The sequence below is a fragment of the Beta vulgaris genome, chromosome 5, assembly GCF_026745355.1.
Source record: "Beta vulgaris subsp. vulgaris cultivar EL10 chromosome 5, EL10.2, whole genome shotgun sequence".
NCBI lineage: Eukaryota > Viridiplantae > Streptophyta > Magnoliopsida > Caryophyllales > Amaranthaceae > Beta > Beta vulgaris.
This window is the reverse complement of record NC_079206.1, coordinates 21,527,748-21,546,744: the sequence shown is the minus strand read 5'-3', so window position 1 is coordinate 21,546,744 and position 18,997 is coordinate 21,527,748. Positions and strand designations below refer to the sequence as shown.

Genomic DNA, 18,997 nt, shown 5'->3' with positions numbered 1-18,997 from the left:
TAGGATAAACTATATGGTTAACTGGATGAGTTCTATTGTAAGGCGAAGACGAGTTGGATGAAGAAGAAGGAAAAGCAACTATTGCAAGCAAGAAGGAAAGGAGCTCTATTGTAAGGCGAAGACGAGGATGAGTTGATTTCAAGTCTATGTCTAGTTCGAGAAGCAAGAACGTGAAAATGATTATCAGATGTGACATCTCTCATGTAGGATCGAAAAGGAAAAGCGATGCTCCACCTTCATCAATTTCCCTTATCATGGTAAGAAAACATATCGTACTCTTGTTTGCTATTGTTTTAATGTCTTTCAGTGTTAACTCTTAGTAAAATTGAGTATTCCCACAAGCTAGAAAGTATCTCTAGCTTAATTGGATCCTTAGTATCTGTTTACTAATCCATTGTATAAAAAACTACTTTATGTTTTCAGTCATATTCTTTTTTTCATTGATTACCAATTTTCCAAAAAATTTTGACAAGGATGTAATCTTTATAGTTCTCAACTTCTCAAATCCACCCTAAAATATTTTCAATAAAGGGGCATGATTGCACATGATAACCTTGTACTTTAGACTTATTTTAACGTGCTTTTGACCAGATGTCTATGAGATTTTGAAAAATTCACTTGCTACTCTCCAACTTTTGAAAATTTACCAAATGGCCATGACTTCTACATAAATAACACAACATTCCCATACTGCTAACGGAAGCCTACTTTTTGTTGATATAAAGGCTGATATTCAGTTTCATAATGGAAACTCCCGACATTTTCTCTTGTTATCGGTAAACGAAAACTTTAGGAATATGGGAAAGATTTATATGTATAAACTTAACAGTCTATCCCGGAGTGTTCCGATTCCGCACTTACCCAAAAATCGAATTATGAACTTTAAGAATTCTCATTGATAATCCTTTATACTCCCTCTGTCCCAAAATAGTCTGAACACTTTACTGTTTTTATGTTTGTCCCAAATTAGTTTGAACACTTTCATTTTTGAAATGGTCCTACTATTTATGTATTATTTTTTCACACTCCTTTGCCCCACACTCTACCTTTTATCAATGAAAAGTTACTCAACTTTCTCTCTCCTCTAATTAAAAAATACCTCATCAACTCCTATCACATCTACTTTTAAATAAAACAATATTTGATAACCGCACTACAACTTATCACCTTAAAATGTGTGTCCTAACAAGTGTTGAGATTTTTCTGAAACAGAGGGAGTATTAAGCAATAAAAAAATATTATTATATTACATTATCTGTATCATTATTATTCCACACCGTGACATTTACAATGAAATTTGATGAAAAAATTGAATACATATGGTGTTAGTAATAACTTTTTCAAAATTGAATACATATGGTGTTAGTAATAACTTTTTTTTTTTTTTTTAGGGTTGGTCCATACTAGTACTCTAGAGGTGGCAAAAGGCCAGTCCAGCCCGCCTTGTGTGTCGTGCGAGCCAGGCTAGTGAACAACCCAGTATAGTACCGTGAAATTGTTCGATGGGCCACAGGATGAGTATTATGAGCCCAGCCCATAGGAAAGACCTCTACTAAAACGCCAGCCCAGCCCACAGACTAGCCCAACCCAGCCCCGCAAAATCGTTAATATTTCTATTGATTTTTATTTAAATTATGAAAGTGTAGGTTGTAATTGGTAAGATAAAATAAACATTATCGATCATGAAAATTAATAATCGTTGTTTACTTAAATTATTTTCCAAGTGTAAAATATCTAATATTATGATAACAAAATTATTAAGGCCAAAATTACACAATAAATGCTATATATTAATATACCATTGACATTATTCATCGACTCATGCTTAATTAATTTGTTTAGAGAATTTTATTTTATTTAAAAAAAACTTACTAACACGGTCCAATCCGTTAAACCCATGGCCCGCCAAAACTGCTTTATGAACCGCAAAATCGTAGACCAGAACATCATAGGTCGAGCAAACTGGCCTATCAGACCAGTCCGCCCAGCCGCAAAACTCGTGGTTTGAGCCTGAGCCATAGCAAGCTAGCCAATCTCGCTTCAGCCTACGTCCCAACCCGCCCAAACCGCCATTGACCACCTATAGGCTATATCATAGTCTCATACTTTCATTTTAGTGATGGCCACTGGTGCGGGCTGGACCATGGGGCGTAGTGAGCCGGATTGAGATTTCATGGCCCAGGACTGGACCGTAAAATTCATGGGTCGGGCGGGCTGGTCCGCGGGTTGAAAAATCTTGGCCCACACCGGTCTATTACCGGTTTTCACGGTTCGTGGGTCTGGTGGGCTGGACCGGGCTGACGGACTGGCATAAGAATTTTTTTTTCAAAATTATTTAATCATTGAAATTATTCATTATTGTTACATAAAATCTTTAAAATGAATTAAAAATATATACAAATAAAAATATCAATGAATAATTTCATTATTTTTAAATTTGATTGAATTAATATATGCAATTTGATTAAAATATATACAATTTGATTATTATATACTCAATTTGGTTCAATATTTACTTGAATTGGGCTGGTCTGATTCATGGGTCGGGTTGGACCGGCTTCATGGTCTGGGCTAGACGGTTTTAGTAGTGGGCTTCAGTGGGATGGGCTCAAGGAATCAAGCCCACGACACACCCACCAATTTCACGGTTTCAATTAGGCTGGACCGGGCGTTTTGCTACCCCGGCCCACACAGCCCACAAGATGGGCTGGGCTGAACTGACCCGCATTGCATTAAAAAAATTTGGTAGTCAATAATTAACACTAACAGTAGAGTTAGCGATCACGACGAAGTCAACGTTTGCATGCTTAAACAAATCAACGGACAGAGGCCCCTAGAACAAGTGGCAAATCAATCATGGGGGTCCATAAATAATAACGAACGGTAAATGATTTCATTATGATTTAAGCGGTCTCTTTTGTCGTCTTTCTTTTACAGATGTACATTTTCTTCCATCACCCCCTCCTCACATACACAGTTCAATTAGTAATTCTTGGATTTCCTTGCCCCTTTTTTTGGGGGGGTCAAATCTGACCTTTAAGATCGTAATCATTCACTAATAAATTACCATCAAATTTTCTCAAGCTTCTACTATCAACTCTTTTTATGTAAGTACATGTACATCGTATATTATTTGAAGCGTAAAGTAGTCTGTTAGTTCTTTCTTTTTGGGTTTGCTTTAATTAATTATTATGGGTCGTTTTATTATTTTCTGGGTTATTTGGATTTTAACGCATTGCCATTATGATATACTACATCATATATGTGTATAGCAGTTATAAATAGTTCAAGAATGAAGGATCTATCTATATTTTTTTATTGTTTCAATCAAGTAATTTAGAATCTAAAGATTTTTATTGTTTGTTTTCAAACCAACCATTTCTGACCTATTAGTTGCATCATCCACTTTTGACTTGTAAAAGGAAGAAATTTAACAAATTTTATTGAATGAAGATGGTGTGAAAGTTCTTGAAGTTGTGTTTTTTGTGAATAAATGGATGCTTTTCATTTTATGTTTGGACTTTAGTCTTAAAAAGGGTATGGAATGTGATTCTGAAAAGATAGAATAGTTGACATAAAATTCTGTTCTCTTTTTAGGGTACCCAGCTATGGAAAAAGTGATGCCCTGAAAGCCAAAATGTGTTAGGGGGCCATTGAAGGAGTTAAGTGGGTGATATTTACCAAAAGGAAAAAAGTGAAGCTTGGGAAGTAATGGGATCATTTAAAGGGCATATAGTTCCAGGAACACTGTTTTTGTTGGTGGGTTTATGGCATATGTGGTGCAGTGTGTACAGATATGTCACAAGTCCGAAGACCTTTCGAATCCGGGTATGGAACCCGGTGCCGGGTTTTGGTGGGAGGCTCAAGTACTTGGAGTTGTATATGGTGGTGATTGGTGCTTTTATTGATTTGTGCATAGAGCTTGTATATGCACCTCATCTTAAGTACTTTGTGGATGGCATATTGAATCCTTCTCATATGAATAATTTTGAGCACTCTGGGATGCTTATTATGTTCTTCATCTTTGGCCTCACTGCTCTTATATCAGTTAAAACTAGGTTGGTTCTCTTCCTTTCCTTGTGAATTCTAGATATTGCAAACAGTAATTGTTCATGGCTTATTGTCTTCATGTTTCCATTGAAAAAAGAATGGGTATTAGATAATCATATTGTTGGGATAGTTTGTGGCATGTTGAAATTTATGAACTAATATTACTAATCTACTTTCTGCGAAGCTCTTAACATATGGTCATTGCTTTTGATTATGGTTATTTTATTGTTCATGAATGAAAATATAAAATTGTTTTGGTAGGGACAATAAAGATCATTTTTCGGGATTAAGAGTTGTTTAGCAAATGTTAAGCATGATTACTCTTTCAAATGCTGAAAGGATGGTGCAACAAACTCTCAAGAAAGAGAAGTAGACATGATTAGTCAAGTAAATATGAAAAATGTATCTTTCTCTCCTCAATTCCCCTCAAAAGATAGTAAAAAGAAAATTAAGACACTCAAACTAAAATAGCAGTAGTAATCAGTTGATACGAGTTTTCTTTTATTTGCTTGTTCTTGTTTTGTCTTTAGTAATTAGTTGATATGAGTTTATTTTAGCCTTGGTAAATGGCTTGGTTCTGAGAAGTTTGCTTGTTCTGGACTTCAATTAGTGAAATATATAGATCTGCTTGAGAAGCTATTGAGGAAGTGATGATATTGATTAATTTGGAAAAGGTTTATGGTTGCCAACACTTGTAGTCCTGCTTTAATAAAGGGGGATAAAAGGAAGACAGGACTATGGTTTGGATGCTTCTTCTTTTGTAAAACCTATGGTAAATTAATAGAGACCAACCAATGTCTCTCTAAATCTGACCACATGAAGTGTATCATTTCATCACAGCCCACTTTAGATGCATCACTTTTATGTTGGGGAGCCTTGAGTTATTTTAACTAATTTAAATAGGATGACAAAGTTATGAGTAAGTTACTAGAGAAGGAAGTGGACATCTAAAGCAAGACATTGTAAAGTAGGATGCAAGGTATTGCGACTAGGGCCTGAGTTTTGATTTTCTGAATTTTCTCGCAAAATTAACCTTTTGCCCCCTTTAAGATTTAGAATCAGTTTTGCACCTGCTAATGTATTGTTTTGGATCACAACTTATTGCGAGTGAGGTGGAAAGTGTTTATAAATTTGGTTTTTGCTGGCATCTTGTGGATACTGGTTATGCGTTAGGTACAAGGGTAGAGTTCCGGGGGGGGGGGGGGTTGGTGGTGTGGGTTTGGGGGTTAAGAATTTTGTTTAGCAGCTATTTGTGTAGCTAAATATTATTTGCGGATTCGTGGTCTATAGTAGAGATTTAGCTTGGATTAAAGGATTTCAAGGATTCACTACTCGCTAATGGTGAGACTTCCGAGTCCTTTTATTTCTTTGACTGGGAGAAGCCTTACCATTTTGAGTGCCTAAATTCTTCATGCAAGGAGGTTTTATTGTTTTCATTTTTTTCTCTACCCTCTTCTTTTGCTTTGCTTTGCTTATATTTTTATTTTTTTTTATTTTTAGGTTCTTTTAGTTTTCCTACTTTGCAAAAGTAAGTTTATTTGGGAGAAAACCGTTTCCAAATTTCAACGTGTACTTGAGCAGATTGACTATGTTTAAAGATATGTTTTCTTCTCGGATTTGATTTTGATGTCTTTCTCTGAGAAATTTAGAACTGGGAATTTGTTATCAATAATTATTGGACTACAATCTCCTATGTTTCTTTGCTAGCCTTTTTGGTTATAGAATAAAAACCACAAGACTGTTGACTGTTATGGTTTGTGCACAGTAGTTTCATAAAAAATACCATTCTCTGGCTCATATTGTGCTTTTCTAGGTGTCTCTTAAGCTTCTAACCTTTAAAGCTTATACTTCTGCTGCTCCAAATTCCATTTTTCTGATAGAATTGGGATAAAAGAAGGAAGAAGTTGGTGTTATTAGAGGCGTTTGCATGTCATGTGTAGCCACTTCCCCGGTTACAAGCTAATATAACTATTTTAGCATCCTGATACTTCGGCACTGGTGAATATGATGTCTGTGTAAGTCATAGCCTATTAGCTTATATAGCACATTCATCATTATGATCTGTGTTAGGCACTTTGGTTTCTTTCGATGGATTCCTGGATCACATTATGAAATCAGAGAGCAACTGATCTGTATGTCTGCAATACCATAAACAAATATCTTTTGATCTTTGTGCCTTATGAGTTTGATTCTGCCAATTGAGGGACGCTTGGTGGTGAGCTTCCCCTTACCTTGCTCCCCAACTCCTAGGTGCCTGGCCCACAAAAATTGGATATTGATTCTGTAAGGGTTGAGGTGAAGTCTGAAATTCACTTTTTTTAAAAACTGAAATTATTCTTAAAGAATCATATCGCAATGATGTTGCTACTATTTCCTCCAAGAGGAAATACTATTTTTAAGATATTAATTTCATATTTGTTTTAGATAATATGGGCTACTTAATCTCATCATGTTTTTCATTGTTCAGCATTCTTCCCTTGCCAGATGGAGCACTTACTTTGATAGCTGCAACAGCATTCACTTCAGAGTACCTCTTGTTTTACTTCCACTCTACGAATCACAAAGGCCTGGAAGGCTACTATCACTATATCCTGGTTCTTCTGATAGGCTTGTGTGTTATAACTAGTGTTGCTGGCACGCTCGTCCCATCAAGTTTCCCAGTTGATTTATCTAACAGCATAGCCATAACTCTCCAAGGCCTTTGGTTTTATCAGACTGCTTTCACGCTTTATGGCCCTATGATGCCCGAAGGCTGTCAACTTAAAGGAGACGACATTGTTTGCCACTCGAAACTGAGTCAAACCAGAGGGGAGTTGCTTGCAAACTTCCAGTTATTTTCAATGGTGATTGGTGTTTTTGTCGTAATTTCAGCATCTTATAGTTTTGCCTCTTCGAGATTCAACAATTCTTGTCAGGAGAGATTGCAAACAGCTGATGGTGATTTGTAGATATTAAAGTAGGTACTATCATATTCCCTTTCTAAACTTCTTATCAATTTGTCATTCCTTGTAATTATGAAGCTAGAAAGTATAGCAACACTTTATATCACGCAGAATTTGTTGCATATAAATTGATATTAGCATTTGTAACTTAGTTTATTATAGCATTGTATGCGACATCTTCTTTCATTATCTGATATTATATATTTTCTGAGGTGCAACAGAGATTTTTATACAGAGTTGAAGGCAGAAATTACAACAAGGGCATTCTCGAGTTAACCAAGACATTGGCAGCATGTAATGAGCCATTTGTGCAGTATTTCATTGATTTATATAATTTGTTCTGCTAATATGGACCTTGAGAAATTACTTAGGGGTCATGTGAGTGCGACAAATTTTATTATTGAGGGGTAGTAACTAGTAACTCACATTTTTGTGCTCTACATTTTACATATTTACTAGTAAATGTTTTTGTCTAACTGTATGCAAGCTAGAAAAGCTTCTTGTGGTTCAGTGGGAGCTACAATTGGGTGTGACTAAATGCAAATGTTATTTGGTTTCAGATTTTGGACACCATTTCAAAAACAATATACTTTGACTGTTTCATCTATGAAAGAATAACCGCTTTGTCAATTTTGTCATTAAAAAAACTAATATGAACCCGGTGCACACTAATTAGTGTACATCCGATCCATATCACGTGAGTTTATGATAGTGTATATTGATATGATATAGTGTATGTTAAAATGATATAGTGTATGTTAAAATGATATAGTGTACTTCCTCCGTGTTTTAATTCTTGCTACATAGAGAAAGTGGGGGTTTTTAAGAAAGGTAGAGAGAGAAAGTAGGAGACCATCACTTTTTGAATAAAAAAATATTTGTTAAGGAAAAAGTATGAGTATTTTAAAAGAGAAGGTGGGGGACCACCAACTTTTTAATAGTATTTTAAGATTTTTATGGTGAAAAGGAATCCATTTATGGTATGTAGCATCTATTATGACATTTCCATTTAAGGAAAATGTAGCATCTATAGAAAAACGGAGGAAGTATGTTACAGTGATATAGTGCATATTAAAATGATATAATGTATGTTACAGTGATATAGTGTATGTTAAAGTGATATAATATATGTTATAACAATATAGTGTATGTTAAAATGATATAGTGTATGTTAAAGTGATATAGTGTGTGTTAAAATGATATAGTGTATGTTACAATGATATAGTGTATGTTAAAGTGATATAGTGTGTGTTAAAGTGATATAGTGTGTGTTAAAATGATATAGTGTATGTTAAAGTAATATAGTGTATGTTAAAGTAATATAGTGTACGTTATAATGATATAGTGTATGTTAAAATGATATAGTGTATGTTAAAGTGATATAACAGGTCACGTGCCTGGACCTGGTGTACACTATTTTTAGTGTGAACCGGGTCCACGCAAGTCGAATTGTTTTGTCATATAATACGAATTTTGAGAATTTATTGATAGATTTATCTTCCAAAATGCTAGTTTCAACCATTCTCATTCTACTAGTTAGCTGCTTGGCTTGAAGCTAAAATTATTTGAAAAATCTGTTTTGCATGATTCTATTTTGTTGAATTAATTCAGCAACTCTTTGTGAGGAAAAAAATGATTAATAAATGGAAATATTCTTATGTAAAAGAAGATAGCACAGTCCAAAGGGATAATAAATCTATCTCAGGGATGGATAAACAAATTAAATTTAGGAGTATCTTTTAACATCTGTGACTCATAAAGTGGTACTTTTCCTAAAATTTGAACTTTTTACCTATCTTTGAGATTAAGTAGTTATTTTTGTGTGCATGACATTGAGATATTATGAGGGGAACAAATAGGTTCCCATACCATACTTTAGACTAACAACGATGTACACTCTCCATACAGTTGTAAATGAGACATTGAATACCAATTATATATTGTAATGTGCTCTCTTTTGGAATTTTTTTTATTGTTAATAAATCATTTTCCATTGGAATTGTTTTCCATTACAAATGCTTTCCGTCAATCAAACAAAGACTTAATCAAGTCATTCCATCAAAAAACAAACTTAAAACTGTGTTCCATCCTCGATTATTATTTTCCTCTGAAATATTATATCTGAAACCAAATTGAAGCTCAATTAAGCCATTTCCACATAAAAGCTAAAACCTGTTTGGAATTAGGATCACCACATCATTTGTAATTAGGGGTGGACGTTTGATGTACGATTTGAATTTAAGCCTAATCCTACTCTATACAAACAAAAATTGAATTTTAATTCTCCAATTTAAATTCAAACCAATTAGAGTTTGAGTCAGAATCAATCCAATTCGAATTCCCAAACACTAGCTTGGATCCGATTCAAATTATCCAACGTTTTAAACTCTGTTTTTGGGTGAGATAAATTTGACGCAAACATCAAAGTAAGTATTCAATAATTGAAGTAATTCTTACAATTCCATGAAATTCATTAATAAATTAATAACAACTCATAATTCATTATAACATAAGGTTCAATAACATCATAAAAGCATGTTCAACTATACAACAGGTTCAACATATTATACTAGCAAGCTAAATTAGGGTTTTAACTTTTAGAGAAAGCGAAAGACTGCCAAACCATTTGGACTTCCTTTTTTTTAAAAAAAAACAGTTAAGTCGATCATAAATATATAATATAGAGCCCACTTACTATTCAAACACCCTTAATCCAATCCTTTTCCAAAACCCAATTTTATAAAAAAAAACTCAATATGAGTCTAATCCGAACACATTGAGTTTAATCCGGATTACTAAATGATCCCATCTGTCGCTGCCTCTGGGCACAGGTGGCGGTTTATATTAGATTTCAATTTTTGTCCGAATAACTTTTACCACTATATGCAATGAAGCATGTATAAATCCCGCCAAAGAAACATATGGCCTAGCACCTGGTCTACCTCATTTACAATGGACAAAGAATCTAATAAATCTCAAACAAGTGATTAGTTCATATGCACAATCAATAAAGGAAAATTCTCAATGATACCCTCGAACTTTTCGAGTTTCCCATTGATGACCTTCAGTTTTTTTATTCGCATTGATAACCCTTAATTATTATTCTAGTTCCAAATGTGACCTTATAAAGCAATAAACCGTTAATTCCATTAACTTTCCATTAGAACTAGTGTCTTAATGCACAAACCAATTTTTTATCAATTTTGACATCAAATTTGACTTTAAAGCCCAAGACCCTTAATTCCTTAGCAAACCAATTTGTATGCATGAAACTCAATTTTAAACTTTAATTATGCTCCTCAAAGGCTAAAATGAGCCCCAAAACTTTAACCAAACAATATTTGCAACACGCAAACATAGACAATTTTCAAGCACGCAAATCGAGACATTTATTCTAATGAAAAATTAACAAAAACAAATAAGTTTTTACTTTATAAGGTCACATTTAGAAATTAAACAATAATTGAGGGCTAACAGTGGGAATAAAAAAACTTAGGACCACCAATAGGAAACCCGAAAAGTCCGAAGTCACCATTGGGAATTGACCATGTTCATTTCCCACCAAACAATTTAAAATCAACTAAGCATTTGGGGACGCAATTATGAAAAAGGAGAGGTATTTGTAGAAACTGAAGCACACACAACAGTTAACTCATATTATATGAGGTCACACATTTATATATGGAAACTGAAGCATATACAAATGATAAAACTTAGTGACAAGGACAAAGGAGACACACGGTGTCTAATTACTGCGACCAGTTCCTATGAATCCTTTATTTGATTCAACTGTGTGAGTTGTGACTAAACCATCAAATCCACGATATGTGATAAAAAGGTGTTATTTCAGTAAGGAACAATAGATTCTATAAGTTCCTGAAGCGGAGCCAGCTCCTTCTTGTCAATCAACCCAAATTCCTGTACATCATGAGAAATGACAGTAACATCAGTTTTTTCTGTAGGAGGCATCTTTATCTCTTACAAGAAAACTTCCAAAAAGATTTTGTCATAAGAATCAAAGTTAGACATTTAGCATAAATTTCATTGACAAACAAAAAAGCGGCCTATCCGACATAGTTCCTTTCATCAGACAATTAAGAGAGTCTTGACTTACAAAGGTGAATAGTATGAAATGCTTGAAACAAGTATTCAAATGAGCCTCCTCCTTGAGACTTACTATCTTCTGGAAGTGCGAGTGATAAATATGAGCATACACCCTAAACAGCCGCTTGAAGATTGTTTTGACAACATCCCTAAAGTTTGAAGGAAAAGGTGTCCCTGCAAATATAAAGCACGATCTGTTAAGATACAAACTGGACTTGTATATTAAGATATAAAAAGGATCTGTATAAACACAGCCATTATCCTCTACAAAGAATAAAACTATGATTAGGTAAAATTTTGTCAATTTCTTTCTTTAGGGGTTGCCAGGGTCCCACAAATAAGTGAATAACATTGACAGGACTTTAAATGCAAAAAAGGATTACCAATTTTCTGGGGGAAGATGGATTCATCATCTAGTTGGGATTCAACCCAGTCCATCAAGTACTCAACATATTTTGGTGCAGAAACCTCAATAGGTTTCTTGATCTGAACACCATCAGCCCACCTATACTCGTACCTGTTGCAGCAAACATAATTTATGACATCAATGATTGTCTTGAAATTTTCATATCAATCATCTTACAGTTACAGATTGGATATGAACATTGGTACAAAATACTTGTTAAGTTTCAATATCCTCAGTTGCAGAAGCAACATGACTCCCAACATTATGTTGTGTTTTTTTACCTTTCAAAAAACTTTCTGGCCTTGCATTTACCAACTACCTGTTTAGATTCATTTCATCCTCCTCATATTCTACTTGTTTATTTACTCATTATTGTATGTCTTAACTTCTTACACATAGAGCATAGTATGCGTTTTAGGCAGGTGCACCTATCGTAACACCACAAAAGAATCGGATTCTTCATGTTCTATTGCTAGTGAAAACTCATGTTGCAGACCCTTGAATTACTTCAGTTTCAGAAGATGTTTTGGATGGACCCTGTTAGAGGACAGGGTAGAGGCTAGAGCCCAGTGGGCGTAAAGGTTGAGTCAAGATTATAAGGATTTTATTGCATAGAGCCTCTGATTAACGCAGAACCTTTGTTGGACAAAGTTAATACAGGGCCAAATTTGTATGCCATAGTATTATAAAAGAGAAAAATATATCGTAATAGATATTCACGTACAGTTAGATACTTAAGACTTTCATGTGTGCTCATTTCTCTGTCCTATCCCTTATCTCCATACTCCTCTATTGGTCTACCCGTCAACAAACTGTTTACTGACCAGCAACCCGCATGGTCAACAAGGTCACCCACCAATGACCCCCCCCCCCAAATATCCAGTGAATTTCGGACAATATCTACAGACTATAAGAGTCAAGACCAAGTCCTTTTGACTCCTAGGATTTCTGACATCCTCCCCAATACTGAATCCCTCTATTTCTTTGCAGTGAAAACTTTTGATCTTGCTTGTGACTGCTCCAAGAAACACGGTTTAAAAGGAGTCGATAAATACATAGGAGTAAATTCAAGACAATCGAAGATACAGGCTCCTTAAGATAAGGAGCAGGACTATAATCATCACGAGTTGAAAGCGTAAGCTCTTAAGAACCACTGGATTTAAATAGAAGAATCATATATTCGCTACAGAAGAAGCTCCAACATCATTTCAAAAGGCCAGCTCTCTAAATAAAGCAAGTGAATCAATCCAGATTTTATTTTTAAACGTCCTATGTCCACAAAATTGCAAAATCAGTTTCTACTTGACAGGATTTCAATAATATTCCATTTAACAACAGAGAAGAGCAAATCCAACATATACAAAGTTCCTGATGCAACACTGTAACTAAACACCTTATGCAAACCTGTTTGGAGCTGTAAGCAGAAACTAGAAAAGCTTATCAAGCCCTTCAAGTCAACTCATGTGACCCGCTATCACACAATTGCCCTACCATATGCAATTTTATGTCCCTCTTTTCAGTTTTCACACCAAGTTAAACTTTCGAGTCCTTTTTCCTCAACCTCTCAACTTTCCACAATGAAACTAAATCCACCACAACAGTTAAAACTTTGCCCTTCAACGAGTTGTTACTTCATGATCTATGGGACAATTATACGAGTTACTTTGTGATTTATGAGAGAAATCTACCTAGAAAATAACTGTAATCACATTTAGATAAACCATGGGCACAAGGTCATGATTACCATCAAACACCCTAAAAATGCCAAAAATTACCTAATAGAGAATAGACAATGAATCTTTATGGGATAGATTATAGTCTTTCATCAAAGGAATTTTTTTGCATTAGCTATATTTACTAAGGTAGTAAGGAGGTCTCATTCAGGAAAAATCCAGTGTAGCACATACACTTGATATTATCACTACATTGTTAAATTCTTTTCAATATTCAATGAAGCAAGATGAACAAATAAATAACATATCACATTTCCTAAATAAAGGTGCTGTATTTGTCTATTTCATCAGCCCTCGAGAATTTAACGAAATTTTAACTCTTCATTGAACTTGCAATTCTAATTGAGATGATTAATGGGTGAGATGCAATCATTAAATATCTGTAGAGAAGTCCTAAAGAATATCTATCTCAAGATATCTACATATGCTCTTGCATGAACTCAATTAGTAACTATATATGCAGTTGATCTGAAGAGATTACTTGGGTCCTGCAGTCATGGTAGGACAGCTCTCTGGCGTACAGAATTCTGTGAGAGTACCATAGAGCAGGTTCACCTGATTGAAGAAATCAACAGCTGAAAATAAAGAAAAGAACTATCTCAATAAGTTTTAGGTTCCAGAGATCATTCTAACTGTTAAATAAAGTACGATGTAAAGGTGCAACAATCTTAGAGCTAGAATATAATCATAGCCTGATCATGGCAAAGAAACTAAAGAAAACATCATCATAAACATTAGATTGGAATCATCACACTAAGAGTAGCAGCGAGGTTTGGTTTCTCATTGTACAAATACAAGGGGGAGTGCATAGAAAGAGACAAGAAAAATACTGTTCACAGCAAGCCATTCATTCAGATCTTCCCCTGGCGGAAGTCTCACAGCTTCCCTTAGATTTCCACTGCCTAGGGTCGCATCAATAAGCTGTCTCAGCTGGGCCCCCTGCAATTAAAAGATAAAGTCAACAATTCACTCTTAGTGTGAGGAAAATATATATTCAGTTACTCAGTAACTAAAAAGATGACATGTTTGAATCTTAATTTAAATCTTCATAAATCACTGCATAAAGCTCAAAGTTGGTGGTGTAGAAACTACACACAAACAATACAAAGCAACTATTTTGAGACTAAATATGGTGCTACATTAAAAAAACAATCACGAGGGAGACCTCATCATCCATAGCAAGAGCCTAGATTAGCTTTGGACTTCTTATGATTTGTACGAGCAATAGAAGCTCTTTTACAGAATTGGGGAAGTCTTATCAGACTATGAAAATGCAAGCATATTTATATAGAACAGACCAACCTTACTCCCAGAAGGTGCACTCTTCTTGGGCCGAAATGTTCTCTGGTTTCTGCCAGCGAAGAACAGCTCTGTAAGATTTCAGTTACATGGAAATGTTGCCAATTGATCAAGAAATATATCCGAAATGGATACTATCCTGATTTTACTCCTTAGTGGGACATTTGAAAAAAGAAAAAAAATGCTAGACTAATATTAAATAGGAAAAAAGGCAAGAAAAAATCATACACAATGTGTGTACAGTGCCAAATTGAGATCACACAGGGTTGGTGCACGTGCAAGGAGGGGCTTTCTAGTGCAGTTAAAGGATTCTTGCAATATTGAACCAAAATCCCCAAGATAAGTAAATAAATTGTGTGATTTTTGTTCTTTTTTTTTTTTTGGGGGGGGGGGGGGGGGTTGATTATAATCCTAAAAGAGCCTTAGATAGATAGGAGAAAGTCTAGGGAATTAAGATTAAAGACTTACATTAAAATTTTAAGCATACATTAATAACAACTCAGAGCATAAAGAACACACAGTCTATTTGGTATGCAGTACTAAATGTTGGTAACAGTAATGAAATTATATGTAATTTGCAAGAGAAATTTCTGCTCATTACCATGGTAATGGATTTTCATCTCCCAAACATTTCACAAATTTCAATTCCTACTCAGTACTACCTTTTCAAGTCGTAATGGAAGGAAATGAAATTTAAGAAGAAAAAAGATATTTTGGGATGAAGTAACATTACCATGTATATTGACATGGGACTTCCCTTACAGACTAACACTAATGCGTTACCATTACTACCATTTATGACTTCTTACCAAACAAGGTGTAAATAAAGTCGTGCCTGAATCCTTTGTTTATTCTTCTATCATGTGCACTTGCCTTATCAGGTCACATAGGCTATAGATTTCAACATTAGTTCATCCAGATGGACTAACTATGCTCTTCCTATTGAATACTTTTTGAAGAAGAAAAAAACCCAAAAGATTAGGGACATTTTTTCTCAAAGATCCACCAAACACAGATTAATAGAAATGCTAAATGACTAAATGATTAAGAAATAACCGCTTTTCATTTATAAATAGACATATGATATAGGACAATGTTTAAAGTCACATAGAAGAAGAACCAGTCCATAGCAAGCTATTAAAATCTCCGCATCAAGAACATAGATGGATTTAACAGTTGTAAGCCCAAAACTACAGAGGAATGTGTCCGCACCAAGCATTATTTCCACTAAGACACTGTACTGTCATGATGAAACCAGCAGATAAGCTCACTAGTCAGCAGGTTACATTGATTCTCACAAGCCCAAAGTCACATTATTCCACTATTCGTAACTCTTGGGTTGTACTTGTATCTAGTATGTCTTCTATCCGGTAAGTCACCATACCCTAGAGAAAAGTTTCAGTGTCTATTCTCCACCAAACTAGATTCCCCATTACCTAAGTTAATGAATTATGATCATGCCAAATACATTTTGTTTGGTAGAAAGGATTTGGAAGGAAAATAAAGGAAGCGGAAGGAAATTTATTACTTTCCAATGTTTGGTTCATTAAAAAAAATTAAGTGAAAGGAAATGGGAGGAATTGGAAGGAAATACTCTTTGATAAAATTTCACTTTCCTTTCCTCCCAAAAGCCGGGGAATTCGGAAGTAAAGAGAAAATTTATACCAAACATGGGAAATTAAGGTTTTTTTTCCTTTTTCTTCCATTCTTTTCTTTTCTCTTCCCTTCCTTTCTCTTCCTTTTTTTTTCCTTTACTAAAAATGAACCAAACACACTGCACAGCCCCACCATCAAGGAAATAAGTGTTCTAGTTATCATCTTTCCAAAGCTAATCACATTTCCCACATATGTTTGCACAAATTGCTACAACTAATACTATCAAAACACATCATTGGTTACAAGAAATACTAAATTCTTAACATTCTAATCTTCGAAAATCCGCCCTTTCATAAGAACCTCTGCATTTTGCATGCAACTTACAATGAATAATTCTTTTATACAACTTCAATTATGTTTTTGGCAGATACCCAGATGATTAACTCCACCAAATACACTAGCAGGCAAAGCCAAATGCTTGAATATGACATCCAATCATGGAAAAACATAAACTACCTGATTAAATCGTCCAAAACCCAAATTACACCCAATAAAAACAGATCTTGGACACTTTTACATTAATTTTTTTTTTTTGAGGGGGACACTTTTACATTAATAATATCTCATTCCACAAGAAATTAAATTCAACCCAGATCATAAATCAATAATACATGCTCAAAAGTTCCAAAAAAAGAAACTAACACAAAAGAAAAAAAAAAAGGTAAAATTTCTGTTACTAACCTGCCGAGGCCGAAAAGACTCATGGCTTAAAATTAAAAAGGCATAAATTAAAAAGACATGAAAATAAAGGAGAAGGAGGAGAGAGTGTTTATGGGAGTTGAGTTATAGAGTAAGTGATGATTTTTTCTGGGTTTGAAAATTGAGAAAAGTGGATTGCTAGAAAAAATGTTACTTTCTCTGGACCTTTTTTTTTGGGGAAAAATTTTGTGGGTTGTTCTTGAATTTTGTATTAAAGGAGAGGAACTGGGGAAGGGCTCAGATTCATAACGCTAGGCGCGGATCAACGCTGGCATTCCACGCCATGGTGCATATTGATGCTGGTTTTTGTCCCTCTAAATAAACATCACGTTTCACGTAAATTGGAAGCTTTGCCTTTAAGTATTTGGTGCTCTTTATTTAACTCAATGAACTTTTTTTTTTTTTCAATTTTTTTTTTGTATGTCAAATGGTAGGGCATGTCTATATGTATTATTTTATTTCTCCACTCATAAAAAACGAATCCATTAATTTTTATAGGTCAAAGTTCAGGGTCTTTGATAAAAAAAATATTACTAAATAAGATTTGCTAGTATTGTTTTGTTGTAAGTACTTTTTATGGATTTTTAGGGTTTTTTTGTCAAAAAGGACCTAATAAAATACAAGTTTTGTGGGGAAGGACCTAATAAAAATTTTTTTGTCAAAAAGGACCTAATAAAATACTTTCGATTGTGAACAAGAACCACTTTATGAATTTCCGGCCAAATTTACCATCTACCGGCGTTGACCTTTTTTTTACCCTTAGTTGACTCTTTAATGTTCTATTTCTATTACCGTAAAATTAGGAGGAGAAGAGAAATTACCGTAAAATTAAGAACCCTAATTTGCGATTTTGGGAAAAACGTATAATAGCAGCCCTAAATTTCAAAAACCCTTAAACATTGAGAAAGAAAAATTTGAAGAGCAAAACATACCTTGGATTTGATGAAGGTTGCAGGATAAGACCGAAAAGGTTGATGCTTCCCTTCAATGGAGATTGCACTGTTGGGAGGAAAGTGTGAGAAATCAATATGTTTGAGTTAGTTAAAATAGGAACAAAACATTAAAGAGTCAACTAGGGGTAAAAAAAAGGGTCAACGTCGGTAAATGGTAAATTTGGCGGGAAATTCATAAAGTGGTTCATGTTCACAATTGGAAGTATTTTAGTAGGTCCTTTTTGACAAATTTTTTTTATTAGGTCCTTCCCCACAATTCTTGTATTTTATTAGGTCTTTTTTGACAAAAAACCATTTTTTTTTACTTTCAATGTTTTGATTTTTACATTATTCATGTACTTACTTTGACTGAAAAATTGTAAATTATGGACAATGCAAATTTTTGCAGGTAAGGTGTTTTTGGATTTATCAAGATATATGTTTACAAGATTTCAACTTTTTATACTTTCTACAAATATATAATTAGAGTTATTAATGATCAAAGTTGCATATTGGCAAGCATAAAAGTAAAAACGTTATAAGTAAAAAGAAAACAAAGGATGTATTCGATACGTTAATTATTAGAATTGTTGTTGATATAAAATTAAAGAAATTAATGAGTAACGATAGATTACAGAAATTATGGACAATATAAATTAGGTAGAAACTTTGAGACAAAAAGTTTGACGAATTTAAAGACTTTTCTTTGACAATTAACCTTAAAATTGGTATTATACCTCTTCATTGAGTTTTTAAGTTTCCCTAACCCTCTAAGTGAATCGAACTTAATTTGTCTGAACTGAACTAAATTGTACTAAACTGATTTAAAATTGTGAGAGGAAACTAACCGAACTTTCTTAAACTGAACCGAATTTTCCTAAGCTGAAGTGAACTAAATTTTCATTAACTCAATTCAAACGAACAGAGCGTAAAAGGTGATATATTTTGGACATTGAATGAAAATCTAAAGCCATTTCACTGTTTCATCTACCACATAGATAGTGGTTAGTTATTGAAATATTAAAATGTTTGAAGAGGTTGTTATAGTAAAGATTGTAGGAAGACAATTATCAAAATTATTGGTAAAGCAAATCTCCCTAAAATATGATTCCTACTTCCACTACAAAATTGAAATTTAATGTTGTTAAAAGCAAAGTTACTTTAGATTAGGACAAA

The 18,997-nt window shown here is 34.1% G+C and overlaps 2 protein-coding genes across 6 annotated transcripts; one reads left to right on the top strand and one right to left on the bottom strand.

The window, feature by feature from the left end:
• Positions 1–2,934: 2,934 nt before the first annotated feature.
• On the top strand, positions 2,935–7,551 carry LOC104893082 (uncharacterized). Of its 4 annotated transcripts, none has more exons than XM_010679157.4 (4): positions 2,935–3,107; positions 3,598–4,058; positions 6,518–7,006; positions 7,214–7,551. In XM_010679157.4, the coding sequence occupies exons 2-3, from the start codon at positions 3,712–3,714 to the stop codon at positions 6,996–6,998; spliced, it is 828 nt and encodes a 275-aa protein (XP_010677459.2). In that variant the 5' UTR covers positions 2,935–3,107; positions 3,598–3,711; the 3' UTR covers positions 6,999–7,006; positions 7,214–7,551. The 4 variants fall into 4 exon arrangements, with proteins under 4 accessions (XP_010677459.2, XP_010677458.2, XP_048500679.1 ...); XM_010679156.4 differs by having other exon boundaries at positions 6,518–7,010; XM_048644722.2 differs by lacking the exon at positions 7,214–7,551 and having other exon boundaries at positions 6,518–7,210.
• Positions 7,552–10,635: 3,084 nt separating this feature from the next.
• Positions 10,636–17,188, bottom strand: LOC104893081 (MOB kinase activator-like 1A). Of its 2 annotated transcripts, none has more exons than XM_048644724.2 (7): positions 16,872–17,188; positions 14,538–14,586; positions 14,066–14,174; positions 13,717–13,810; positions 11,480–11,613; positions 11,170–11,270; positions 10,636–10,910 (listed from the first exon to the last, which is right to left on the bottom strand). In XM_048644724.2, exons 1-7 carry the CDS (start codon positions 16,892–16,894, stop codon positions 10,839–10,841), a joined length of 582 nt encoding a protein of 193 aa, XP_048500681.1. In that variant the 5' UTR covers positions 16,895–17,188; the 3' UTR covers positions 10,636–10,838. The 2 variants fall into 2 exon arrangements, with proteins under 2 accessions (XP_048500681.1, XP_010677457.1); XM_010679155.4 differs by having other exon boundaries at positions 11,107–11,270; positions 16,872–17,181.
• Between the last annotated feature and the right edge of the window lie 1,809 nt (positions 17,189–18,997).

What these genes read in the sequence shown, in the direction of transcription:
- LOC104893082 (XM_010679157.4), top strand. Translation starts at nt 3,712, where the DNA reads ATGGGATCATTTAAAGGGCATATAGTTCCAGGAACACTGTTTTTGTTG. An exon ending in CTTATATCAGTTAAAACTAG is followed by an intron (nt 4,059 to 6,517) that starts GTTGGTTCTCTT and finishes TTCATTGTTCAG; the next exon opens with CATTCTTCCCTTGCCAGATG.
- LOC104893081 (XM_010679155.4), bottom strand. Translation starts at nt 16,894, where the DNA reads ATGAGTCTTTTCGGCCTCGGCAG. An exon ending in AGTCTTTTCGGCCTCGGCAG is followed by an intron (nt 14,587 to 16,871) that starts GTTAGTAACAGA and finishes CTTCGCTGGCAG; the next exon opens with AAACCAGAGAACATTTCGGC. An exon ending in GTGCACCTTCTGGGAGTAAG is followed by an intron (nt 14,175 to 14,537) that starts GTTGGTCTGTTC and finishes TTTTAATTGCAG; the next exon opens with GGGGCCCAGCTGAGACAGCT.